At 35.2% G+C, this 27,826-nt stretch overlaps 1 protein-coding gene across 2 annotated transcripts in view; it reads right to left on the bottom strand.

Annotated features, from left to right (window-relative positions):
- Nucleotides 1–2,484: 2,484 nt before the first annotated feature.
- Nucleotides 2,485–27,826, bottom strand: part of LTN1 (listerin E3 ubiquitin protein ligase 1) — a 65,025-nt gene continuing 39,683 nt past the window's right edge. For both annotated transcript variants that reach the window (XM_008064467.2, XM_021715752.1), the window contains 14 exons: nt 25,142–25,301; nt 23,765–23,869; nt 17,886–18,028; nt 16,584–16,719; nt 16,236–16,380; nt 15,149–15,362; nt 14,429–14,666; nt 14,023–14,097; nt 12,445–12,631; nt 10,024–10,195; nt 9,086–9,306; nt 7,027–7,221; nt 6,053–6,220; nt 2,485–4,842 (listed from right to left, as the gene is read on the bottom strand). In XM_008064467.2, coding sequence (XP_008062658.1) covers nt 4,780–4,842; nt 6,053–6,220; nt 7,027–7,221; nt 9,086–9,306; nt 10,024–10,195; nt 12,445–12,631; nt 14,023–14,097; nt 14,429–14,666; nt 15,149–15,362; nt 16,236–16,380; nt 16,584–16,719; nt 17,886–18,028; nt 23,765–23,869; nt 25,142–25,301 — 2,222 coding nt within the window. In that variant the 3' untranslated portion in view covers nt 2,485–4,779. The remainder of the gene's footprint in view (nt 4,843–6,052; nt 6,221–7,026; nt 7,222–9,085; nt 9,307–10,023; nt 10,196–12,444; nt 12,632–14,022; nt 14,098–14,428; nt 14,667–15,148; nt 15,363–16,235; nt 16,381–16,583; nt 16,720–17,885; nt 18,029–23,764; nt 23,870–25,141; nt 25,302–27,826) is intronic.

The following is a 27,826-nucleotide window of genomic DNA, read 5'->3' as shown; positions in this document are numbered from 1 at the left end:
TGGTGAAGGACTCAAAGCTTTCCCCTAAGATCAGGGAAAAGACAAAGATGTCTGCTCTCACCACTTCTATTCAACACTAGAGGTTCTAGCCAAAGGAGTTAGGCAAGAAAAAGAAATAAAAGGTAGACTGGAAAAGAAGTAAAACCATCTCTATTTGCAGATGATATGCTCTTGTATACCGAAAACCCTAAGGAAACCATAAGAAAAATCTATTAGAACTAATAAACATGTTCAGCAAGAATGCAGGGTATGTGATCATTATGCAAAACTAAATTTAATTGTACCATATAATGGATATTGTCACTTCCTCTTCATCTTACTATTTATTGGTTATAAACCTTCTGAATCCACAAATCCCATAACTGATGAAGGATAAACCTATAATTATGGTTCAGCAGTTTCAGAAGAATCCATGCCCAAAACAGATTATTTTGAACAACCCCCTACCAAATTCTCACAATTATTGCTTGTTAATGGACCTTAAACAACAAAAAAACAATGCCAGCTGATTATGTAATAATATATCAGTCTCTTCGAATCCAGTACCTTATCAGAAGCCAAGTAGGCTCAAGTAGCCAAACTTGTGGTCTTCTATTAGGCACGTCCAATTGTGATGAATGGATATCCAATATATTTTTGAAACAGTGGTTTCTCCTCAGGTTCCTCTATAAGATCTATACATCAAATATACAAATTATTTGATGCCTTGATGCTGCCAAAAAATTATTGTCCTTCAAAAGAAATCCACAGTTAAAAAAAAAAATTACCAAAGCTACTGAAAACAGAAAACCCCCATGATAAATACCTTGCTCTAACCAAAATCCTTTTATAAGGAACTTTTATAAAATAGACCAACCCACAAAGAGGTTTAAAGATTCCATCATAGAAAAACACAACTTTTGCCTCCAATTTTGAAAAAAAAAAAAAGAATAATTGGGTTTGTAAGACCTTGAGGATAAGATCTGGCAAAGCCTGAAGAGTCACCTGGTCACACCAAATAAAACCTAAGATGGACACTTGTCAGATTCTTCCATAAGACAATTACTATAGCAAGAACAAATTGCCTATGATATTAAGCAAACGGGGGAAGAGGAAGTTCTGAAGATTAGTAGGATTAGAGGACTACTCACCTACTCTTCAAGGTTAGTTATAAAGCTATTTTTAAAGAATAAAAATGTATAGAATTAGAAGATATACAAATAGGTAAATGGAACAGAATGGAGCCCAGAAACCAACCCAGGTATACAAGAAGATTTAGTAATATAAGAGATGAGCTACTATAAACTCAATGGGAAATGGGTATACTATTTAATAAATGATGCTATGAGAACTGGTTGTCAATATGGAGTAAGAATTCTATCATACAAGTCACAAAAATTAATGCAGTTAAGTAACAAATTTTTTAAACAACACAAACAGGGATCAATCATAAAATTAAAAAATTATCAATTTGATTAAATTTATTTTAAAAATTCTGTAATATTAAAGATAATCATAGACCACGTTAAAGACAAGCCATATACTAGAAGTTCTCTGAGATAAAGTTTAAGATCATCAAGAATACAAGTAATCCAGTAGAAAAAAATGGCATAGATTATAAACAATAAATCCACAAAACAATGACAAATAAATATCTGAAATGAAATTAGGAATCTTAGAGAACTGTAAGTTAAAACAAAGAGCTACTATCTCACAGCTCTTAGACTGGAGAACTTTTTTTTTTTTTGAGTTGGAGTCTTACTCCATCGCCCAGGCTGGAGTGCAGTGAGTGGCACACTCACAGCCGGCCACCCCATCTGGCAATCCTTCAACCTCAGCCTTCTGTGTAGCCGGTACTACAGGCACATGCTACCATGCCTGGCTAATTTTTTTTTATTTATTGTAGAGATGAGGTTTCGCCAAGTTGTCCAGGCTGGTCTCGAACCCACGGGCTCAGGCAATCCATTTGCCTCAGCCTCCCAAATTGCTGGGATTGCAGGCTGAGCCACCAAGCCTGGCTGAGAACTTAAAAATCCTAGTAAGACTAAGGATCACTGACAAGATAGGAAAACCAGAATTCTCCTACATTGCTGTTGGGTATATATACTTGCACACCACTTTGGACATCTAAAATCATGGAGTATACTTATCCCACTACCTGAAATTCAATTTTTAGGCATATATCCAGAATATCTAGGACATCTGCATGAGGTGACATGATCAAGAATGTACACTTGCAGCACTGTTCAAAACGATAAAAAATAACAATGTAAACGACCATTAGCAGAATTGGCAAGTAAACAGATATGATAGTAAACAGCATATTGTGATTAAAATATTGTTAAAAAGCAAGTTATAAAATATTACAGACAATAGGATGTCATAAATATATATATATTTTAAACTACTATATATTGTTTCTGTATACAAATACATGGTGAAGTATAAAATCTTTAATAGAACAGTAGGGTAACTCTAGGGAAGGAGGAGAATGGCACCAGGGAGGAGTATAAAAGAGTAACATTTTATTTCTTTAAAAACCAGAAGCAAATATGGCAAAATAGTATGTGAAGAGTACAAGGGCATTTATATTATTTTTCTGTATATTTGAAATCCTTTTAATTAAGAGTTTAATGGGCACATATGGTATAACAATCAAATAATAACATTAATTATTCACACCACAAAATGTATCAAGTAGTAACATTATTTAAGCCACAGAAATTTATATACATACATTAGAGCGTGTGATAAATAAAAGTCAAAAATAAATTTAAAAATTTGCAACTTACTTTGGGCTTTTAAATTAATAATTTTACTAAGAGGTTTTGAGTCTCATGCAACTTTTAAAAGTCATGCTAAAATTTTAAGGGCGGCTATTCTTTTTGCTAGAATTTTCAAAGCAATATAAATAAAAATTTAATTAATGTGGTGTTTTGAATTTCAGTCTTATTTTGGAAAGCTTTTTCTTTAGCATATAAACAGTTAACAAGCTTTACAATTAAACTTACAAGTCTTAAAGAAATATATTGAGTCCTATGTAGGAAGTGCAGTTATTTAATAATAACTACTTAATTATAGTGTTTCACCAAATACCTGATGCCCTGATACTAACGTGGAAAAACAATGCTCCATGATTCCATTTTCCTTTCTATCTGGGGTTTGGGTCAGAAGCCAAGAAGTATCAATACTTGAAAGGTTATAAAGAAAGTCTGATTAAACAACCAATGTTAAAGGAAACATGTAATTTTCACAGGGAGTAACACAATCCTTTGGAATTACAATGTCAGAGAGAGACACAGAAAGATAAGGAAAGGGTTAAGAAGAGGTAGTAAAATTTTGCAATTTGTACTTCACTTACTGACTCTTTTTGAGCATCAAGGCTAGAAGATAAGCACTACACAGAAAACTTCTAGGACACAAACAAAACTAAGTAAGACCCTGCATCCAGAAATACAACTCAACAGACCTATAACTTATAGGTAATAATTCACTCTCAACTATGATCCTCTGACCACATTCATACTGTTTCAATAATAGTCATTTTACCCAGTTGTTGGCAAGCAGTAATTTTATTTAACATAAGTTGATTTTGTTGATTAAACATTTCCAACACAGACAATTAGCTGATCTTTCAAGTGGCCTTGCTATTAAATACGCCATTTCCCATGTAACGGAAGACTGCAATAAAATTATTCTAACTTCCAAACTTTTATATATTGGGCACAATTTTTAAGGATAATAGTGCTGTAGCAAAAGGCAGGTTTTCACTCACTCCACACTTCAGCCTAACATGTTAATACTGAATTTTACTTAGTGCTAAATCCTTCTTTCATTTCTGGAGGCCAAAAAAAAAATTGCTCTCCCAAATCTCCTATTTAGCTTAAGTTTGGTAAAAATAGCAACAATTGCTTAAAAAATTGAAAGCCTCCTACAGCATTTTTAGACTTTTTTCCCCCACCAGATCATTAAGTTTCAAGTAATATTCATTCATTCCTTTCCTCTCAATAGACGGATAACTACCACTCTGCTTCATGAATGAAATTATCAAATTACTATATCTCTCAAATTCTCACCCTCTGGAGAATTACTCAAACTGTAATAAATTCACAGTTTACAATTCAAATTTCACTAATACATTGAAATAACTCTTCCATAAGCAAAAGGTCAGTGTCATGAATTTAATTTTCTGAATTCCATAACCCTTGATAAAGGAGGCACCTTAAAGTTCAGTTTACACTCTTATACAGGATTTCAGAGCATGCTTCAAATTGCTTGAGATAAGCCATATTAATAGCTTAGTGTCATTTTTATCATTAAAATAATCTACAAATATCAGAATACTAATTTTATTGTCAAAATAATAAATAAGTCTTAAAATATCTGTAGATGTAATCAGCTCTCTCAATGCATTTAGCTTGCCTGGACTATTATAGAACAAAAACCAAGAAACTGAATGGTCTTATCAATATAATATAGTTGTATAATGTTTTCACAAATTCCAAATCTGTAACTTAGGGCTTTTTTCGTATTTATTTTTAAATATACAAAGGGATTAAACCATTAATATAAATATGTTCCCTCAAATATGTAATATTTATAAAAGAAAAGGTTTCTAAACATTTACAAAGCAATCTAAAGAGAAGTAAATGATTTTAGGATCATTAACCAAAATAATTCTTCCAGAGAAGATCCTCTTTAAAGGTAATGTTCACTGGCTTCCACATCAACATATTAAGATGAATTAAAGTCCGATGCTTTTGCTTGATTTACTTCAAGAATCGCTTCCAATGAAAAATCTCAGAAAAAAGTCTCACGACAGAGTGGACAAGTGGATTTGTTGCTAGATGTAAACCATTTGTACTGAAAAAGAAAAGGTTTAATGTTAAAAGAACTTTTTTAAGCTGTCCCCTTACATATATACATCTAAAGTAAACTTCAAATGATAAAGTGAAAAGGAGAGAATACTAAAATTTTTGTTCTCTCCATTTATCACCAAAATCAACATAACTGATTACTATGAAAGGCTCCACTAAGATTCTTCCTACTTAGGCTCATGTACACAACCACTAAGATATAAGGAAGAAAGATCTGTGGAGCAACTTAACAAAGAGCAACTTTTTTTTCAACATGATGTCTAAAAAGAGCAAAGGAGGCCGGGCACGGTGGCTCAAGCCTGTAATCCCAGCACTTTGGGAGGCCAAGGTGAGGGGACTGCCTGAGCTCAGGGGTTCGAGACCAGCCTGGGCAGCCTGGTGAGACCTTGTCTCTACAATAAATAAAAAAAAAAATAGCTGGGTGTGGTGGCATGCACCTGTAGTTCTAGCTACTTGGAAGGCTGAGGCAGAAGGATTACCTGAGCCCAGCAGGTTGAGGATGCAGTGGCCATCAGTGTGCCACTGCACTCCAGCCTGGGCGACACTGTGAGACTCCTACTCAAAAAAAAAAGAGCAAAGAGCTCTGATGCCAGGTGACCTCCAGTCCCAATTCTTACAGTCTCCTTCATGGTCTAAATTTCACAAGACCATCTACTTACTGAGTGCTGAAAGCTCTATTAGAAACATTCACTTATAAGTTGGGCACAATGGCTCATGCCTGTAATCCAAGCACTTTGAGAGACCAAGGTAGGAGGACTGCTTGAGCCCAGGAGTTCAAGACCAACGGGGGCAACACAGTGAGACTTCATCTTTACAAAAAATTAGCTGCACATGGTGGAGTGTGTCTGTAGTCCCAGCGACTCAGAAGGCTGAGATGGAAGGATTGCTGAGCCCAGGAGGTCGAGTCTGTGGTGAGCCATGATCATGCTAACACACTCCAGCCTGGGCAACATAGTGAGACTCTGACTCAAAGATAATAAAAAAGGAACACTCATTTATTAACATGCCTTGATGCTACCAGTATCAGTAAATATTAATTATATTCTGCAAATTTTGAAAAATCACTTTTTGGTATGTCTCCCATCTAATATAATTGAGAGTTTAACATATATTGTTTTCTCTTCTAAAGTTAGAGATTATAAGTGTGTGTTGTGTTTATAAAAAAAAAAAGTCAGGCAGTTTCTCTTTAGACTTACCAAGCAGGCTGAATGGAACTTTTTCTTGCATGTTCTACAGGCTTTTTTGGGAAGAGAATAGTTGAAACCATGAATGACTGAGAAACAGATCATACAATCTTCAACACCTTCAAAACGTTTGTCCACATTGTTTTTCCATAATGCTAAGCCTTCCATAATACTTCCATTCTTTTAACAAAAATAAAAATAAGAGTCATTATGAACTGAAATCCACTAATATTATTTTTATCCGATTTCACAAATTTTAAAGTTCAATTTTCATTGTAGAAGAAAATCTGCCTGGCTATATTCACATCTCCTAAATTTTATGAATGTTGTTTTTTTTAAGTGACTATGTTTTATGAACCAGTAATTTTTCTCCATAAAGTCTTTTGATTAATACTTCAAGTCTTATGGTTTCAGTTTATTGTTTAAAATTCTTTTAATAATTAAATCATACTTTTTTAAACCAAAAATGATAAAACTATTTCACCTTCTCAACTGATTTGTTCCACCTCTACAATACTGGTGAACTTAATTGTTTTAAAATACATAATTTTCTTTATGGTAAAATGTTTTAGATATATAACAGTGCAAACAAAACTGAAGGCTTACAAATCTGTATAGGGGGCAAAGGTCTTCAAGAGTACTAGGATTTCTTTAACCAAAGGGGAGTTGAAATGTAATAAGGAATCATTCATCTGCCCAGTATCTTTCAAAAGATTCTTTCTCAATTTCATTTAATACCATGTATTGCTGTACATCCTCTATAATATCAATGACAATCTCTTTGAAACCCCAGAAAATAAATTACAGAACCTTAAAAATTAAAACAGGGCAAATTCAAGCCATTCAAGCATATATCTGTGTTCATCCAAAAAATGTAATATCTTTTTCTATTTAAACAGAAGAGATATATTTTGTATTTTAACAACCCCTTCAAATAGATCATCTCTCTCTAGTTTGGAAAGTCAAATGTGTAAGCAGAAACTTACCTGATGGGTGAGGTAAGTGCTTAACTGCAGCATCCAGTTCCGCCACTGCTGAACAGCTACTCCTACTCTTTTCCCACTTTCTACTGTTATTGAACCCAGTGGATAATTTGAAGGCAGCTGTATTATAAGTTCAATGACTATGTCCTCAATAGTATAAGTAGCCATTACTTCACGAGTAGTAGCTCGAGCTTTAACCTGCAACATAAGAAAGGTAATTTTTTTTTGCCAAGTTCCTTTCTTTCAATCAAAAAACATTTTAATAGGTGACTAAAGCAGCTAAAGTCTTCATTCAAGGAAAATGCATGTAAACACATTCATTTATCTGACATGAGATACTTAAGAAACAGGTTTAAATACCTAGTATGTTTCATAGGAATTTTATGACATTCAAAGTTTTTTAAAAAGAAATACACTGCTCATAAAAAGCATGTTTTATTACATTAGGCTTGCCATATAATAGTTAAATCATTTTTGAATAGACAAATGATAGAGTGGGTTATTAATATCCCTTCTCTTCTACACCCAGAAATCCAATACCACTTCTGTCTACCAAGTCTTTCCCTACCACATTATTCTTCTGAACTTTGAAGCCAACCATCAACTGCCAGAATATTTATATATATATTTTTGGTTTTCACGCTAGCATTACAAACTCAACATAAAATACACATTATCATCCTTTACAAACTTAATCTGACTTTCCTATTTCCAGGCTAAAAACCATACTATCACCTTTAATTTCTCCTTCCTCAACCCAGATATTTAACTAGTTGCAAGTTTGACTAAATCACCACCACAAAATTTCTCACATCTCTCCTCTTTTACATTCCCACTGATACTGTCTCACTCAGGTCCTACCTACCCTTTTGCTCATAATGTCAATCCCAATAGTCTCCCCTAACTATTTGAATCAAAGCTCTAAGCTATAGTTTGAATCAAAGCTCTAAGCTATAGTTCATGCTGTATACTGCAGTCAAAGCAATTTTAAAGATTATAACTCTGACCATGCTACTGTCTGAATAAAAAACCCTCAGTGGGGCCAGGTGCAGTGGCCCATACCTGTAATCCCATCACTTTGGGAGACTGAGGCAAGAGGACTGCCTGAGCCCAAGGGTTCGAGACCAGCCTGGGCAACCTGGTGAGACTTTGTCTCTACAGTAAATAAAAAAAATTAGCTGGGTGTGGTGGCATATGCCTACAGTTCCAGCTACTTGGAAGACTGAGAAGGAAGGATCTCCTGAGCCCAGCAGATAGAGGCTACAGTGGCTGTGAGTGTGCCACTGCACTCTAGTCTGGAGAACAGTGAGACCCTGACTCAAAAAAAAAAAGGAAAACCCTCAGTGGCTGAACAGGACCAAATACTTTGGGCTACTGCTCAAGTCTTTTCCCAGTATAACCCTAATTCATTGTTAAAGCAGCCTGCTCTCTAACTATTCACCTTTAGGACGCCTATTCTATATAAATCCTGGGTTGTTCATCATTTCTTAGGCAATCACTGAAATGACATTCTCTCTTAAATTCCTTTTGCTTTTGCCATACTATTTTCTCTATAGTAAATGCCTTTTCCTTAATTTTCCCCATAACAAAATCCTGCCCAACTCAAAGTAATCTTCCTCCATAAAGTCTCACCTAATCCCATCCCCTCTGATAATAGAACACACTTTTTCTTAATGTGCTATTTTCCAGTTTCCAATACCAAAATCATTGTCAGTAACACTCTTTTCCCTTTCATTAGATTGTGTTATTTCATGTCAGTAATCCAATGCTATTCAACTGTTCCTTTCCTGGGTGATTAGTAAACAGTGCTTGGCATCTGTAAGTATTCTAATATATATTCTGAATGAACTAACTAATACTCAAAAACTGTATGGTGAGTAAACAAAATTGTAGCACTGTTTTAATGCATGCATAATATTGAGATTTGATACACAAGAATCAGAAAATAAGGTAGACGATTTTTAAACACTCTGAATTACGGATTACAGTTTGTTATGATATTCACAATGACAAACAACCAACATTCAAACAATTTTTTAGACAAAGTAAAGACAATACTAACCGTCATGCCATTAAATAGTTGTGTACTCGTTTGCACAGAGGATATTTCTTGAAAAGAAAGAACATTGCTGACATACTTGCTTGTAAATCTATCTACAATATTGAAAACACGCTTCTCACTGCTATTCCACCATAACCTAACCATGGCAGGCAAGTCTTTTAATGTCATATGATAGACTGAACAAGCCAAGTGTGGAATATGGTATGGAAGAGCTGCTGTTTCTGAGGGAAAAAAAAATCTTGATTAGTAACATGTATTTCTAGTATTTTCTTTAGAGTCATCTTTTATTCTTCAGTAGTGCTATAGTTCTCAAAACAGACACAACAGAGAAACCTCAGATCTCCAAAGTATTTAAAAAATTTCTATTCTTAGTACATAACACAGTTTATAATACTATAGTACAAGTAAATGCATGTATATCTATCCTCTCAGCTAAAATTTGAGCTCCCATAGTGAAGGAAATAAATTTTATTCATCTCTGTTTCCCCAACTGAAGATGACTTATTTACATGTCTATAAAATATAATCATATATTTCTTTTTTTTTTTTGAGTTGAGGGGTCTCATTCTCACCCAGACTGGAGTGCAGCACCACAGTCATGGCTCAGCACAGCCTCAGACTCCTGGGCTCAAGTGATCCTCCTGCCTCAGCCTCCTGAGTAGCTGAGACTACAGGCATGCACACCCAACTAATTTTTGAAGAGACAAGGTATCACTGTATTGCCCAGGATGGTGAACTCTTGGGTTCTAGTTATCCTCCCAACTCTGATCCCAAAGTGCTGGGATTACAGGCATGAGACACCATACCCAGCTGGAAAATTTTCCATTTTAGTATTCTCATAGCCAAGACCCACTTTGGGGGTTAATCTCCACACCCCCAGGGAAAAGTTTAACACAACATAGTCTGAACGTGGTATCCAAAAAAGAATACAAACTGACCTCTAATACTCAGCTGGAGCTCCTCAGTAAAGAAAGTTTTAGGGTCCTTATTTGAGAGCTCAATGGTTGTCTCTGAATAGGTTGGATTCTCTGGCATAAGCCTGAACAGGTGATAGAGCAATTTATTCAAACTCTTTGTTTTCCGGAGATACATTGAATACAGAGCCCTAAGCTGGTAGAGAGCAAATAATTTTGTTAATAAACCCAATTAAACCAAGACAATTAGTATGAAATATATCAAAGTATAACAGATTTCCTTTCCTCATAAACTAGCAGACATTTTCATTATTCCCTCATTATTACACATAACTTTCTAACCTCTTTCTCTGTCTCCCTGTCAGTACACTCACCTTAGACTGGAGTCTCTGTTTTGGTTAAGAAAATCTATTCACCATTCCCACAGATGACACACTCAATCTTCTCCCAAGTCTTCCACATATCCCTTCCACATCATAGTTCTTAATCTTTCGAATCCCTGCTTAAAACGAATCCCATTTTTATGGCTGACTTCAGTCTATATCAAAAACTCCAGCTTCCCTTTAAAACAGAAAGTATGTACTAGTAGCCCAAAACATCCTTAAGTTCTTCTCATAGTGGTGGATGTTTTTTTTCAATCGAGATATTTCACATAGAAATAAGAATTTCTGGTTTCTCTTAAAAATTAGAAAAGGTAGCACCACTGGAAACCCTAAAAGTATCTGTGTGAGTCCCATGCTTTTACAATTCCTTCTTGTCCCTTAGTAACACAGCTTGCACTTTTCCATTCACTGTGCGGTACTTTACTATTTGTATTGGTTTTAACACAGTTTCTTCTACCACACTATACATCTCCTCAAAGTACAAAGATACCATTTTCTGAACACTATGAATACTCAAATACAAGGATCAAGTCATAAGATTTAGAATTTATTCTTAAAATACTACCAAAGTACGTTTACCATGGAAAAGTCTGTTGGGGGATGGGGGAGGACTACCTTTTCTGAGTAATCAAACTTAGTATTACCAAAGGAGGTTGAACATCCCAAATCCCAAAATCCAAATTGTTCCATAATTTGAAACTTTTTGAGTGCGAACATGACACTCAAAAGGAAACATTCCTGCTCAAATTTTTGGGTTTGAGATGCTAAATAGGTAAGTAAAATGAAATTATCCCAAAATCAAAAAAAAAATTGAAAATCTGAGACACTACTGGACCCAAACATTTCAGATAAAGGATACTCAACCTGCAAAAGGACACAATGACATTACATGGCTACTGGGTTAATATACTGAGGACACATCACAACTTGTGCAGCAGAAATACCCTTGCTGAAATTAACCAGAATCTAATGAGAAAACAACGATACAAATCCAAATTGTATGACAGGCTATAAAACAGCTGGACAAAACAATGACAAGAAAGAAAAGTATGGTAGGGGAATTATAGGTTAAAGAAACTAAAGAATATGGCAAACAAATGCAGACTAGTCACAAAAGTAAGCCACAGGCCTGAAGAGAAAACAAATCAAGTTGGTAATTAGATCAACGTCATCTCTGTGATTTGATTTTTCCCCTTAGATATACAAATGCAAAGATTCATGGATTGATATATTTGTGCCAAGGTACAGGTTGTGAGCAACAACATATAATTTAAAAATTCTGAAAAATCACATCGGAAATGAACATCATGAATATTTAATAACACTATAGATATGAAGTGATAAACTAAATATTTTTGTACTGACTTGTCAAAGAAAGCACATATTTTACTAGGCTGATTCAATCAAAGCTTGACTAATATTTTAAGTGGAGATCTTTCTAAAAGAAAAGTTTCTTCCTGGACAATAAGGTATTTCTAAACATGGGACAACAGAGACATCTAGTGGCTGCTGGAATAATTTGGGTAAATTATAATTAGAATATTTTCACTATTTAACAATAACAGTTTGAATTACTTAGGTAAAGTTTCACAGATCCTTTTCTGAATACTGATTTTCAAATAAGGTAAATTTCCAATGCTGTATCAACGAATACCTCTATAACAGAGTAAAAGTGTTGACCTCCCCGAAAAACAAACAGAAAAAAAACACAAAATCCAATTATTTTGAAATTATTACTATGATAGTACAAAATTAAGCTATATAAATATTATTTCTTGCAATGACAAAAGGACTTGATGACTACATTCAGTTAGAAAAAAAAATGGATCCAGCCACATTTCATAGATTAATTACTTTTGCAAAACTATGTGCCTGGAGAGGTGAGAAAGTAGGAACAGGAATAAACTTATTAGCAGAATGTCTGAAGTCAGTTGGATAATATTAGATTAAAACATAAGGCATTTCCCCTTTTATTCAAAAGTAGGAGAAGGAAGATATTTAGATCAGTAACGCTGAAACACATTAGGACAGAATTGTCAAAAGTTGTCACCTATTTATTTACCTGAGATGAAGCAGCTTTAAAGAAAGTAAGTATTAATTTCCATGTGAGGAGGTATCCCAAGACATAACAGAAGTCTTCACTCAGTGGTTTTATAGTAACTATCTGTCCAACAGGAATACACCCCAACACATTTTCTAGTAAGTCCTCTTGAGTGCTAAGAAGAGACATTAGCACTGCCGGTGGTGACCTAAGAATCAATGATTAAACATCACAGTTTTCTTTACAACTCATCCCTTAATAAACTCAACATTTATAAACTTCAAGCATTCTAGAAAAATCTTTCTCTGTTTTCCAAAAAAACCTGAAAAATTCCCCTCTATCAATTCAATTTTAATTCCTAATTTCACAAGATAACAGTAGAAGTCAAAAGGCATGCTATAAAAATATGAACCCTGCATATTAGCACTTGAACAAAAATCACATCTATTTCAATTTCTACTAAGTATGAAAAAAAATTACAAACCCAGAAAAGACAAATGATTAGTCCAAGTTCCCTCAACTAGCTGGGAAAACTATTAGGGATTCTAAATCCCTCCAGGCCCTTGATCATCCTACAAAGGGCAAAAAGATGTTTAAGACTCTGAACTTTGTCACTTCATCCTAATTTCTATTTTATTGTATATTGTCTACATAGCACTATTAAGAGAGATGTCACAATCACACGATTAATCAGAACAATAAACACAGAAAATAATTATGAGCTTTAAAAAAAACCACAAGACTATGTATTTTCAGGAAAACAAATTTAACATTTACTTTAATTCATGACAATGTGAGGTAATTTTCTTTTTAATTGAACTAATATATTCATTTACATTATCATCTTCCACTATACCTTGACTACTCTATACACATTGCTTCATTTATTCTTTCATTCAAAATACCTCTCATTAGTCTGCTATAGGCCAGGAAACATTCTGAGTGCTGTACATATAGTCAGAAATAAAACAGAAATTCTTGCTTCCTAGGGCTTACATTCAAGTGAAGAAAGATAGTGACAATAAAAAAAAAAAAAACAGTTAAGTGGCAACTAGTCAACATTGCCCAAATACATCCTAACATTCAGGCCTTAGCATGCTTCCTTAACTTATATTGTCTTTCCTTTCCTGCTGAAATGCTACCTAACCATAAAAATCCACTTTAAATGCTGCTTCCTCATGAAAAAGTCTTCCCTTCCTGATGTACATTAATTGTGATCCCATAATGCTATCTATCCTTATTCTTAGCATCTATCTTTTTTCTTAGTACTTGTCATACTCTATATCTTCTATTATAAGGTAGTATTGTCTACATTAGATAAGTTCCTTTCCTTAAGGAGTTTAAGATAGTATCATCTACATTAGGTAAGTTCTTTTTCTTAAGAAAGAGTTTACTAAACACTGTATTCTGCCTTCAGAATCTAATACTTTGCACAAAGTGGAAAGTACAAAACTCAATAGATATTTGAACTGATACACTCTTTCCACAGCGACCATGTAGCCAAAGAAAGTTTTATTGATTATTTCTCTCTTAATTGTTCTTGAATGTGAGATGGAGTAAGATAATCTAATAAAGCAAATTATAAAAAAAAAAACATACAAGGCTGGTTCTTCTTCTTCATCTCCATATGACTTTAGATTATCCTGATCATATTGTGGTAATTCAGGCATCAATCTGAAAATTAGAATATTATTTTTAAAGCTTTTATATTAAATTGTCCATTGTTAAATCATGTTCAAGAGCAGAATGACCAATACTTATTTTGTAATGGGTACATGTTTTAAGAAGTTTTCTCTGAAATAACCACTATGGTCAGGACTATTTAAATATAAATTGTGTATGGAGAACAATAACCTAAAAGATCAAACAACTTGGCATTCCTACAATTGAAATACCTTGTCAGAACTCCTTTTTAACATTTGACTTTTTTAAATAATTAAAAGTAAAAACTAAGTATATATTTATTAGACCACTATAACATTGATTCAATTGGAATAATTCTTACTTGTACAGCATATGATAAACAGCAATTTGCACAGGCCTAGCTCTGAAGAGTAGTAACGGGGCCAATGTATTTAACAAAGTCTGGAGATATTCGGGCAAGTTTGTTTTTTGGTCAGCAATCAATCTTGCAGGAAGTTTGTGACTCAATAGCTGATCCTTTGAGATATATGTTAATGTTTCACACATGGGCTTCAGCATCGCATTGTGAAAGGATGTTTCAGAGATATCTTTGTTTTCCCCTGATGGCAACAAGGAAGGAAACTTACACATCTCAAAAGAAAGTTAGTAATATACTTGACTAAATCACAATCAAATGCCATTTAAGCAAATGAAATAAAAACTAGGCATAAACAATATAGCAGTCTTAACTAGAAACATGAACTGAATATATTTTAGTAAATCTCAACTGTTTTAATGAATTTTATCTCATCTTTTAAAAAGAAAGTAAATGTTCAATAGAAAGGTTCTATTCACATAATCTAGTCATGTTATCTGAATTACTATTTTAATTTGCAACGATCATTAGATACCTTGCCATTTTTCAATTCATTTCTATAAAGCAGAAGAATAGATGATGCTTCTGAGAAGCCAAGCTTTCTTTTCTGACTCTTTTCTTTTACTATTCAGTACCATTTGATATAAACATCTAAATATTTTGTTTTTAATTTTTCAACAAGTCATATTTACAATAAATCTCATTATTATTCCCTTTTTTACTTGCCTGTAACAGTCACCAAAATAGGCAAAAGCAAACTGTGGATGCCTTGAGAAAAAAAATCTTTCCATTCACTGATTAGATTTACAGGAAAGCTGCCAATAGTATCCCGAGTTGTGGAGTCAAAAAAAGCACTGAGATCACAGGCCAAATCACAGCTGACACAGGCAAATAGTTGCACAAGTGGAACAGAATACAATGCCTGATTCTCACTTGTTGTCTGAAGAAACAACAAAAATGAAATAGGTAAAGAGACTTCTACCAGAACACTATAAATAAAGCCAATAAAAAGAAGCCCTTCTTTTATTTCTTTGAATTTTAAAATAAAAAGCATTTGAAGTTGAAGCAGTCTCAGGAAGAATTTGTATAATTTACGTTAAAATAGCTTTTCAAAATGAAATACTATGAATCAGAATCATTAATGAACAATTTATTCCAAAATATCTTTTATTCCTAAAGTATGGAAGAAAATACCAAGTCAGAGACTTTAAATACACATCTCTAATCTTCTCAGTAGCCCTACAAATTATGTGTTACTGTAAAATAAGAAAACCGAGGCTCAAATAGTTCAAGTTTAAAAGCCTAAGTTACAAAGCTAATAGCTGGCAAAGCAGAGATTCAGACCAATTCAACCCTGACTGCCATGCTGCCTCAAAGTCCCCAAGTGTTATAAACTCTAGTTGCTTTGGATCATAAAAATTACACTAATTCTCTCTGAATTTGCTAAATCTTTAATGCATTATTCTTGCAATACTGGTACAGTATATTTTCGAAATGATTTAATTACAACCAAAAAAGACCAAAATTATGATATGAAAAATAAAATCTGAAAGAGCTGTGCTACAAATATTATAATAACATTTTAATAGCAGTTAGGAGATTCGGTCACTGAATGATCCTGATAGTCATTAAACTTCTCATGTTATTATTCTGTCAAATACTAGCTGGTGAGGAGAGCGTCTATAAAGTGTTTTAAATATCTGCAAAAGAGCTAACTGCAATCATGATGGAAAGAACAAGATTAGTAAATAGTTCTGACACAAAGGTATATACAAAGACACAAAAGAGATGATGACATATTAGGTTAACTTACCTCCAACCAAGCCAACATGGAGCACATGATGAAGTCCCACTCATTCTCTGCCAAAGGAGAGGAGCAATATTTCAGAAACAGGGAAAGGAAACGCATTATTTCTATATTTACACCCAGGACCTCTGGACTTGCTTCTGATAGATTACTGTGATAAAGACAAAAACAAAGTAACAAACCAAAAACTATTAAACAATTATACTGACATGCAAATAGAAAATATTCTATTTTAAATCTTATATGCTTAAAAATGACTGACTTAAATGTCTAGCATTATTACTCTACAAAATTGTGACTATAAGATACATCGTTATATATAGGAGGGAGAACATAGTATAAAGCATCACCCACCAACTGAAAAGAAAAATATCTTCATGCTCTTTCTTCCAGGATATTATAATTTTTAATATACCATGTAATAGCTCTCCATCATCAACACTTCTGGTTTGTAGACAAGAATTAAAAATGGCAAGATGTCCAAAACCTCCTAAAGTAAAATTCAAAATGGAAATTTAAAAAAATTAATTGTATTGCTACTATAAAAAAGAACGCCCACTTTGAGAAGTTAAAAAAAAAACTTCCTTGAGAAGTTCTCAAGTTAAGAACCCTAAAAATAGTTTATATGAGAGTCAACAAATGAGCTTGTAAATTTCACAGAGCAGAAATCCTGTCTTCATAGCCAGCACCATGCACAGAACACAAAATTTGGAGAGGGGACAGTAAGTGAACGATACTATGCCTTGAACTAACCTATGCTGTTTACTTGTTTTGGTTTCAAAAGTACAGGACATATTCAGCAAACTCCCATTCAAATAAAACCAACCAAAAAACCCAATAGCTAAAAAGTGGGAAGTTAAATAACAATGGAAAATAGAACATACTGCTTCATCATTCATTTTACTCAATAAGCAGCTACTATATGGGGTAAGCTCTGATGGGGTCCCGACTCCTTAAAATTCCTTCCATTTCTCAAAATCCATCCTATAGTATGGCTTAATACCCTCTATACTCAACACTCTACCTTAAATGCCAGTCAGACTGAACAATCTGTACCCGTTTTTGTTTATCAGGAATGCCTTTCTCTGACTATATTCACATGGAAAACTATTTTTCAACACTCAGTTGAAATATTTCTCTTTGTAAAATCACAACTGACTCTCTTTGAAGCAAACTGGAAACTCCTTTTACGCCACTTCCATATAGGACATTTTTTTGCTATGACAGTTGTCACATAATGTAGTTTTATTTATGTCTTCCCTACAAGAGGAACTGTCATGTAGCAGTTGTTCAAAAGTGTTTATTAAATTAACAAACAAATGAACAAAGTGCAGAGTGTTCAAACAGGTTTCAAATACAACAAAAGCTATTCCCCCTCCTTTGCCTTTTTATGTTCAATCATTGGTTGACTAGAGAGAAATGAGGAATAGCTTTAAAAAGCTACAGATAGATATAATTAGAGGGAATTTGTGGGTGTAAATCTTCCCTTAAGGCTGTGGTATTTCTGTACTGTAAAATGATAACCACTGTCTAATGCCACTCATTGATGTAAACTAGGAAAAAATCCACTGTAATTCAGTTTATCTGTTAGATTTGGTTTTACAAATTAAGAAACATTTCAAGCAATAATTAATGAAATATTATCAAGCAACTAACCATCAGTACTGCAAAGATCTTTCTTAGTCCAGCCCAAAAGAGCAGGTATGCATTGAGCACTAAATTCTTTCTTTTCTTCGTTTGACAAAAATGGACACAGACTTTGAATGGTATGCAAATTGCCTTCAGTAAGTGGAAAAAAACTGTTTAAAGAAAAAAATTAATTATAGTTAGTCCAAATATGCAGCTATTTCATAATATTCTTTTTATTCAGACTATTCAAAAAGACTAGTAATTCTACCACACAAAATAATTATTCAGAAAAAAATTTTAAAAACTACAAGAGATTAACAAGTGCTGACTCAATGGAATTATGTATTTTTCTTGTTGCTTCTTTCTCTTTACTGCATATTTCTAATCTTAAAAAATGAGAATATATAACTTCTCCCAAGATTTTTAACAATTACACTAGCAATATCAGATTATGTTCTCTTTAAAAGTCAATTCAATTTAAACAGTACAGATTGTTGTATCCTTTCTTTGAACTGATATTCACTGATATACAAGGGGGGCCCAAAAAACCCCAGAATTTACTTATAAAAAATTGTGTATTTACTCTTGCACATTTAAACTTCACTTTCAAAGTACTCTCCAGATGATGCATCTATCAAGACACTTTTTCCACTGCTCAGAACAGTTTGTGAACTTGTTGATTTAGATGGCTTTTACTGCTTCTGCCATTTTTTAATTTTACCTATTCCACATCTGCAAAATGTTTCCCTTTGAGGACCTTTTTCATTCAGAAAACAAAAAGAAGTCACTCAGGGTGAGATTGGGTAAATAGGGAGGGTGGGGCACAAGAGTCATGTCATTTTTGGTGAAAATCTACTGAACACACAGCATAGTGTGGGCAGGTGGGCTCGTGAATCACCCATGGGCAAACACTTGAAAGAATCTCCAAAAAAAAAAATTTACTGTAGCCAAAGACAGGCTCTTACAATGCTAGCTGGTACAGTAAGGATGATGGGTTCCAAGAACACTTAACTAGTAGGGGAAGTCTGTAATATGAGGGCCTGCCCTTCAAAAGGTAATTCCAGTTTTTATTGGGTCCCCCCTCATATATGTGTGTATGTGTGTGTGTGTGTGTGTATAAATGTATGTGTATACAGACATATATATATGTTGTTGGGTTTTATTCACATAAAAGAGATGACACTAAACATACTGTTCTATCATTTACAACTTACATACTTTGTAGATTTTGTCAGAATAAATTACTCCGTTTTAAAGCTACATAACAAAAACAATATCTACATAACACTCTGTACTATGGACACATCATTATTTATGTTTAGGCTTTTTCTCCCCAAAATATTTGCTCTCACAAATGCTGCAATAAATGTCCTTGAGCAGATATTATTCTGGATATGTCAAAAATTCTTCAGGCTAGATTCCTAGAAGTGAAATTGTAAGATCAAAGAATTTAAATGTCATATTTTGGTAATTTCAAATTGCTTTCTGAAAAAGTGTGATCACTAAAAATGTACATGTGTGACTGTTGTGAAACATAATTAATAAAATTTTATGATTCCTGGCAATATGGTGGATAAAACTGTTTTTAATTTGTACTTGTCATTATTAATAAGGAAGAACTTTTAATTTTTAAAAAAATTGTATTTAAGAGACAGGAATTCATTTTGCCAACCACACTGGAGTGCAATGGTACAATCGTAGCTCACTGCAGCCTCAAACTCCCAGGATCAAGTCATCCTTCTACCTCTGTCTCCCAAGTAGCTAGGACAACAGGCATGTTCCACCATAATTGGCTAGTTTATTTTATTTCACTTCATTTTTTTGGTAGAGAAGGGGTCTCTCATTGTGTTGCCCAGACTGGTCTTGAGCTCCTGGCCTCAAGTGATCCTCCCACCTCTGCCTCTCAAATTTCTGGTATTACAGGCATGAGCCACCAAGCGCCTAGCCAGCAAATCCATTCATATTTCACATTTCATAGTGAATTATCTTTGATCATTTCATCCATGAATTGCCTACTCAAATCCTTGATACGTTTTTCAATTTAAATGGTTTTATAATTTTACAGGAACAATTCCCATATTATGGTTTTTGTTAATTTACAAATGTCTTCTCTCATCTTGTCATATGTCTCTGTAACCTTTGTTTATTCAATTTTTGTCACACATATGATTTTATCTTTCAAAAATATGATTTAAGGATGAGTACAGTGACTCATGCCAGTAATTCCAGCACTTTGGGAGGCCAAGGAGGGAGGACTGCTTGAGCCCAAAAGTTTGGGACCAGCCTGGGCAACATAGCAAGACCTCGTTTCTACAGAAGATAAAAAAATTAGCTGGGCATGGTGATGTGCAACTATAGCCCCTGTTACTTGGAAGGCTGAGGCAAAAGGATCACCTGAGCCCAGGAGGGCGAAGCTGTGGTGAGCCATGACCATATCACTGCATTCCAGCCTGGGTGACAGAGTGAAAATCCAACTCAAAAAGAATATTAAAAAATAAAAATTACTCAAAAAAGTTTAATTGCCACAAAATACATATCACATAAAATTTATATATTAACCATTTTTAACCATATAGTTTGGCAGTATTAAGTACATTCACATTGTCGTGTAACTAATCTCCAGAACTCTTCATTTTGCAAAACCGAAACTCTACCCACTAAACAAAAATGTCCCATCCCTCTTTCCCCTCCAACCCTGGGCCACCACCTTCTACATTCTATTTCTATTAATCTGACTATTCTAGGTAGTTCATATAAGAGGAATCATAGAGTATTTGTTTTTTTGTAACTAGCTGATTTCACTGAGCATAATGCACTAAAGGTTCATCCATATTTGCAGCATGTTAGAATTTCCTTCCTTTTTTAAGGCTGAATATTCCATTATGTCTACATCACATATTTGTTTATCCATTCATTGATACGCATTTAGGTTGCAAGAAGTTTTCACTTTATAATATCAAATATATCTTGTTATGTGTAATGTAAGGAAAGGGGATCTCATTATTTTTTTCAAAGACATGCTCATTTTTCTACCATTATTTATTATTGACTAACTCAATGATTTGATGTGCCACATATAACAAAACCTAAATTTACATGTATGTGTGGATTGGTTTCTGGACTCCAAATTCACTAATTTGTCTATTCTCCAATTTTATACTGTTGATTACTATAATTCAATAGTTTGTATTATATTTGGTAGGGTTAAAGTCACTTCCACTTGTTTCTTTTTCTTTCCTTTTATTTTTGAGTTTAAGTCTCACTCTTTTGCCCAGGCTGGAATGCAGTGCATGCTCACGGCCACCGCAACCTCGACCTGCTGGGCTCAGGCGATCCTTCTGCCTCGGTCTTCCAAGTAGCTGCAACTACAGGTATGCATTACCATGCCCAGCTAATTGTTTGATTTATTGTAGAGACGAGGCCTCACCAAGTTGTCCAGGCTGGTCTCAAATCCCTGGGCTCAGGCAATCCTCTCGCCTCTGCCTCCAAAGTGCTAGGATTACAAGCTTGAGTCATCCCGCCCGGCCCATGTTTTTCTTTCACAAATTTCCTACCTATTCTTGAGTACATTTTCATTCAAGTGTATGCTATGTTTAGAACAGTTTACCAAGTTTTTCAAAAATAAAAAACTGAAATTTTGATTAAGTTTGCACTGGAATTACAGATTGATACAACCATTTTTATAATTCATTTCACATCTTTTGTGATTTTTATTAAAGTTTTATCATTGCAATTTTTGTTCATTTATTTCTAGGTATTTATAGTTTTGCTGTCATTGTAAATGGAATTTTTTTCTTTGTATCATTTTTAAAATTGATTATTACAAGTGAATAGGAAAGTTATTGATATCTGTATGTCAAGCATTCCATCTCCTTTGTATTAGTTCTTTAGTAATAATTCTTAGTACTAGTTCTTTTGTTAATTCCATATTACATCTATAATCAGAAAAAAAAGTAAAAAATTATGCTAAATGAAAACGTTACTATCAAGAAGCTACATACCATATGATTCCATTTGTATAATAGTCTTAAATGACATAATTATAGAGACGGAGAATACACTAGTGGTTGCTAGGTATTAGAACAACGGAAGGAAGGGAGATAGGTGGCTGAAGCGATAGAAGGGTAACATGAGGAATCCCTAAACAAAGTTGTGCTGTACTACACTTGGCTGTGGTGGTGATGACATGTGAGCTACTTAGAAGACACACACATTGTCTCTCTCTCTCTCTCACACACACACACACACACACTCTCTCTCTCTCTCTCTCTCTCTCTCTCTCTCTCCCTCCCTCTCTCACACACACACATATGAGCATTTAAACCTAGTTAAAACTTGGCTGTGGTGGTGATGACATGTGAGCTACTTAGAAGACACACACGTGTTCTCTCTCTCTCTCTCTCTCTCTCTCTCTCTCTCACACACACACACACACACACACACACACACACTCTCTCTCTCTTTCCCTCTCTCACACACACACATATGAGCATTTAAACCTAGTTAATGGATTACATCAATGTCATTTCCTTGATTGTAATACTGTAAAAAAGTTATGCAAAATGGTCCTACTGGGGGACATTAGATAAAGGGCATATGTATTATTTTTTAATTATTTTTATTCTTTGTATTATTTCTTACATATTCATGTGTCTCTCAATTGTCTCAAAATAAAAAGGTTTCAAATAAGGTGTAAAGGTTAAAATTTAGTTTAGAATTCTACTATGTCAAAACATATATATGTATCATTGCAGAATTTTTCTTAGTAAGTCAGTAAATTCAAAACACTTCTTGGTAAATCTCAGCTAAATATTAATTTGAATACTGAGCTTCACTAGTATGCCCAAATCCACAATCTACTTTTTTGTCTTAAGAACACATTTATCGCATTTCTTTTTTTTTTTTTCCTTGTTTTCCAAGTTAGAGTCTCACTTTGTGGCCCAGACTAGAGTGCAGTGGTCGCTCCCAGCCACCGCAGCCTCGACCTGCTGGGCTCTAGCAATCCTTCCGCCTCAGCCTTCCAAGTAGCTGGAACTACAGGTGCACGCTACCACGCCAGCAATTTTTTTGATTTATTGTAGAGATGAGGTCTCGCCAAGTTGTCCCGGCGAGTCTCGAACCCACGGGCTCAGGCAATTCACTCACTTCAGCCTCCCAAAGCGCGGGATTACAGGCTGAGCCACCGAGCCTGACCAGTTATTACATTTCTACAATGTACTTAAGTAAGATGATTCTTATTAAGAGAGGAGAAGACCTGGGCTTGGTGGCTCAGCCTGTAATCCTGCGCCTTTGGGAGGCTGAGGTGAGTGGATTGCCTGAGCCCGCGGGTTCGAGACCCGCCTGGGCAACTTGGCGAGACCTCATCTCTACAATAAATCAAAAACTTACTAGCTGGGCGTAGTAGTGCGCGCCTGTAGTTCCAGTTACTTGGAAGGCTGAGGCGGAAGGATCGCCGGAGCCCAGCAGGTCGAGGCTGCGGTGGCCGGGAGCGGCCACTGCACTCCAGTCTGGGTGACAGAGTGAGACTCCAACTCAAAAAAAAAAAAAGAGAGGCGAAGAGGAGTCAGTAACTTTCCCTTCCTCTTCCAGACAGCAAATAAATGACAAGAGAAGGCTGTTAGGGAGAGGGAAAAACTCAACCAGAAAGTTTTCCTGGGAAAGGAACAAATTTATGAAATGCAAGTACAGTATAAAATTCTACAACAAAAGGTGACACACTTTAAAATGCTTATTTTAAAAACAGGTGTGTCCTTAACCTAAAACAATTTAACCTGATTTAAAGCCTTCAATTTCTTCATTTCCTAAACCTTATTTTCTTGCTTCATTAGAGACATTTATTAAGTGGGGATTGCCAAGGTAACCAATTACAATAAATTACAAAGTAAAAACATTTTAAATAAAAATACCCTTCTTTTCTCTTATAATGTGGTTTTACTTCATCAGATGAAATGCTTCGGGAAAGGATCAACTTAGCAATAATAAGAGACCACAGTGTGCCATGTTCCCTGGATCTAAAAAAGGAAAAAAATATATATATTCCATTTTGAAAGTGAACTTAATGCAATTTTTAAACAGTGGCTACCCGGATTCCTTTACCAGAATTAAATAAATCACCTCCTGACAGCATCAACTCACTTAGGGCTTTGCATCTAAGCAACTGCAATTAATTACCCAAAGGATTAGGAGTTTAGGCTTTAATACTCCTTCACAACTGGTACTGAGCTCTCATCCCAAGGCAACCCAAAATCCCTTCATTTCCAACAGAAAAGATGACCTTGGAGGTTAGGCTAGAAGATCACAGGCTGCAACTGGGAAAAAGATATCTCCCAGAGGACACTTAGGCTGGCTGAAGTTGAAGAACCAATAAGGTACTAATATCCACTGAAGAAAGTTTTTGAATGTCAAGTAAATAAAGTTGGGACTGGAGAGGAAGCCTGGGTCCTGCAACACATGCTCAATATACTATAGGCAAGGGATAAACTGAGATAGGCAAGAGAAAGCAGTTCAACACAGTAATTTCTTTTTATCTTTCTTTTTTTGTTTTGAGTCAGGATCTCATTCCATTGTCCGGACTGAAGTGCAGTGGCACGATCACAGCTCACTGCAGCCTTGACCTGCTGGGCTCAAGTGATCCTCCTGCCTCAGACTACGGATTAGCTGGGACTATAAGCGTACACCACCACACTCGGCTAAATTTTTGATGTTATGTGGACAGACAAGGTTTTGCTATGTCGCCTAGGTTGGTCTTCAACTCCTGGGTTCAAGCGATCCTCCAACCTCAGCCTCCCAAAGTGCTGGGATTATAGGCGTGAGCTACTATGTCCATCCTAATATAATAATTTTAATAAGCTAAATATCTAACTGCTATAACCTTCATAAGGAATCCATTGTCATCTACTTTCCTCATCTAGGGGAAAGGTTTCTATGGTTGCAACTAAGACACACATATAACAACATGTTAAGATAAAAGTTGAATTTGAAAGCACTGGAAGGATGGATTACAGAGACAAATTAAAACAATTAAGGTAGGCTTCTACTTGTTTCTTTATCATCTGCCTTATGAATGCATCCATGGATTTAATAAAGAAGCAAAGGACAAATATCTTGTCCCAGAAGACTAATTAAGTATTTAATATCCATAAAGTGTTTATCACTAAAAATAGAAATTATTTAGATAAACTCTATCACCGAAACATTAGCATGAAACACACATCTTATCAAAGGTAAAGCCATAAACAAGTAAAATAAGTTGTTCAAAAAAATGAAAATTGAGAGATTCTTACCTGTTAAATAATAATTGCAAAAGGCCAGAAGTATTACCAAGTACACGTAAGTTATCATATGTAATATTCATTTTTTGAAGCATTTCACAAAATCCTGTTAGAAAACTGGATGGGTTGTCTAATTCTTCACACCACTGCAGTGAATAGAGCAGTTCTGCAACTAATAGAATGAATGGTATCAAATTATCAAATGTATTTTGCGAATACACTCTTAATTATTTTCACTTTTTCTGCCCCATTTCTAACACTATTGTGCTCACTCATCTAAAAATATCTATGAACTGATTTTCAAATTTGCTTTGAGATGTACAAGAATAATGAAAACTGAAAACTTATGTCTGATACAAAATACCACCTTGCTCTCAAATTTTGCTTGGCCCTTTTACTGATTAGTGAAGAGTAATAAGAATCTAAGTTACTAGAGATACTGAAAGAATCTTTCTACTATCTTGGCACAGTTGGTAAGAAGCTGCATATAGGAAAAAAACCAGCAGGGTGCAGTGGTTCACACCTGTAATCCCAGCACTTTGGGAGGCCAAAGTGTGAGGATTGCTTGAGCCTAGGAGTTCAAGACCAACCTGGTCAACATAGCGAAACATAGTCTCAAAAAAGAAAAAAAAGAACCAGCCTGGGCAACATGGCGAGACCTCATCTCTACAATAAATAAAAAAACTAGCCGGGCACAGTGGCGCGTGATTGTAGTTCCAGCTACTTGGAAGGCTGAGGCAGAAGGATCACCTGAGTCCTGCAGGTCGAGGCTGTGGTGGCCATGAGCGTGCCACTGTACTCCAGCCTGGGTGACAGAGTGAGACTTCAACTCAAAAAAAAAAAAGAAAAGAAAAAAAAAAGAAAAACAACTAAGGGACTCAAGAACTGAGATAGAGTTCAAGTCACTGTGTTAAGAAATGGGAGACAGCATGATACAGTAAAAAGGGCATGGGCCTTGATGACAGACTGGTCTAGGTTCAAATCTGTGTCTATACTGAGCTATACAAAGAGTTATCAATGATGGCACGACATAACTACCTCACAGTCGTGTTGTGAGAATTAAATGATCAAATATCTATCACAAAACCTGGCATATTGTAGGTTTCTAATACACAGTAACAATTCCTTTTTACAAAGCCATGTATGGATTTTGGAGTCAGAAGCCTTGAGATATGGTTCAAATTCTAATCCTACCCTTACCATCTAAGTAACTCTAATCAAGACAAGATAACAAAAACAATAACAATATCTAACAGATGGGGTCGATGAGAAGATTAAATAAACAATACCGCTACACCGTAGTTAAAACAATTTACAAAAATAAACTACTACAAAAGTTATTACTCTGATTTCCAGTTCTGTGTTTGGACAGGTGCACTCTGTAAGCAGACTGTAAGCTATAGGCTTATTTCCTTGCCCTTAACGAAATGTGAAGTCTGCTCACCAAGCATTTTAGCTTTCTTCCACAAAACCTAAGTAGTATTATATAGTAATACTAAGTATTATTCCCCTACTAGTAAATGTTTAAGTAGAGAGCTTACAAACAAGACTGACACAAGATTTCTGCAAATATTCTACATTTAACACCATCTTGTACAAGCCACAATGCTACCTACAATTCTAAGCCATTTCCTGAAACAGGGAAATTTGCTGAGGTACTAAGTGCTCTTGGGATTCAACATCTGAACATCCACTTGCCAAGAAAAAGTTTAGAGCCTGATAAATACAAAATATAGAGGTTTAAAAATCAACAGAACCAAAACAGCATGGTATCAGTATTAAAAACAGACACATGAAGCTGGGCTCAGTGGCTCAGCCTGTAATCCTGCGCCTTTGGGAGGCTGAGGTGAGTGGATTGTCTCAGCCCGCGGGTTCGAGACCCACCTGGGCAACTTGGCGAGACCTCATCTCTACAATAAATCAAAAAATTAGCTGGGCGTGGTAGCGCGTGCCTGTAGTTCCAGCTATTCGAAAGGCTGAGATGGAAGGATAGCTGGAACCCAGTGGGTTGAGGCTGCGGTGGCCAGGAGCGGCCACTGCATTCCAGTCTGGGCGATGGAATGAAACTCCAACTCAAAAAAAAAAAAAGTGGGCAAAAGGGCAACCCCCTTGGGTGTCCTCCTACTATAGGAGCTTTTTTTGTCTTCTCAATAAATCCTACTTTCTCAAAAAAAAAAAAAAAAAAGTGGGCCAAAAATTTCTGGAAAAGTGACATACGAATTATCAACAGGTATACAAAAAAATGCTCAGCATCACCAATCATCAGATAAATACAGATCAAAACCACAATGAGCTATCATGGGTGCGGTGGCTCATGCCTATAATCCCAATCTTTTGAGAGGCCGAGGAGAGAAGTTTGCCTGAGCCCAGGAGTTCAAGACTAGCTTGGGCAACATGGCAAGACCTCATCTACATAATAAATAAAAAATTAGCCAGGCATGGTGGTGTATACCTGTAGTCCCAGCTACTTGGAAGGCTGAGGCAGTAGTGCCTGAGACCAGCAGATCAAGGCTTCAGTAGCCATGATTGTGCCACTGCACTTGAGCTTGGGCGACAGAGTAGACTCTGACTCAAAACAGAAAAGAAAAAGAATGACTATTATCAAAAAGATAAAAATTAACAAATGCTGAGGAGGACAGAAAGACAAGGGAACTCTTATGCACTTGTGAAAATGTAAATAAGTAGTGCTGTTATGGA

Source organism: Carlito syrichta, unplaced genomic scaffold, assembly GCF_000164805.1.
Source record: "Carlito syrichta isolate Samal-C Ts95f unplaced genomic scaffold, Tarsius_syrichta-2.0.1 Scaffold307345, whole genome shotgun sequence".
NCBI classification, from domain to species: Eukaryota; Metazoa; Chordata; class Mammalia; order Primates; family Tarsiidae; genus Carlito; species Carlito syrichta.
This window is presented reverse-complemented; position numbering and strand designations above follow the sequence as displayed.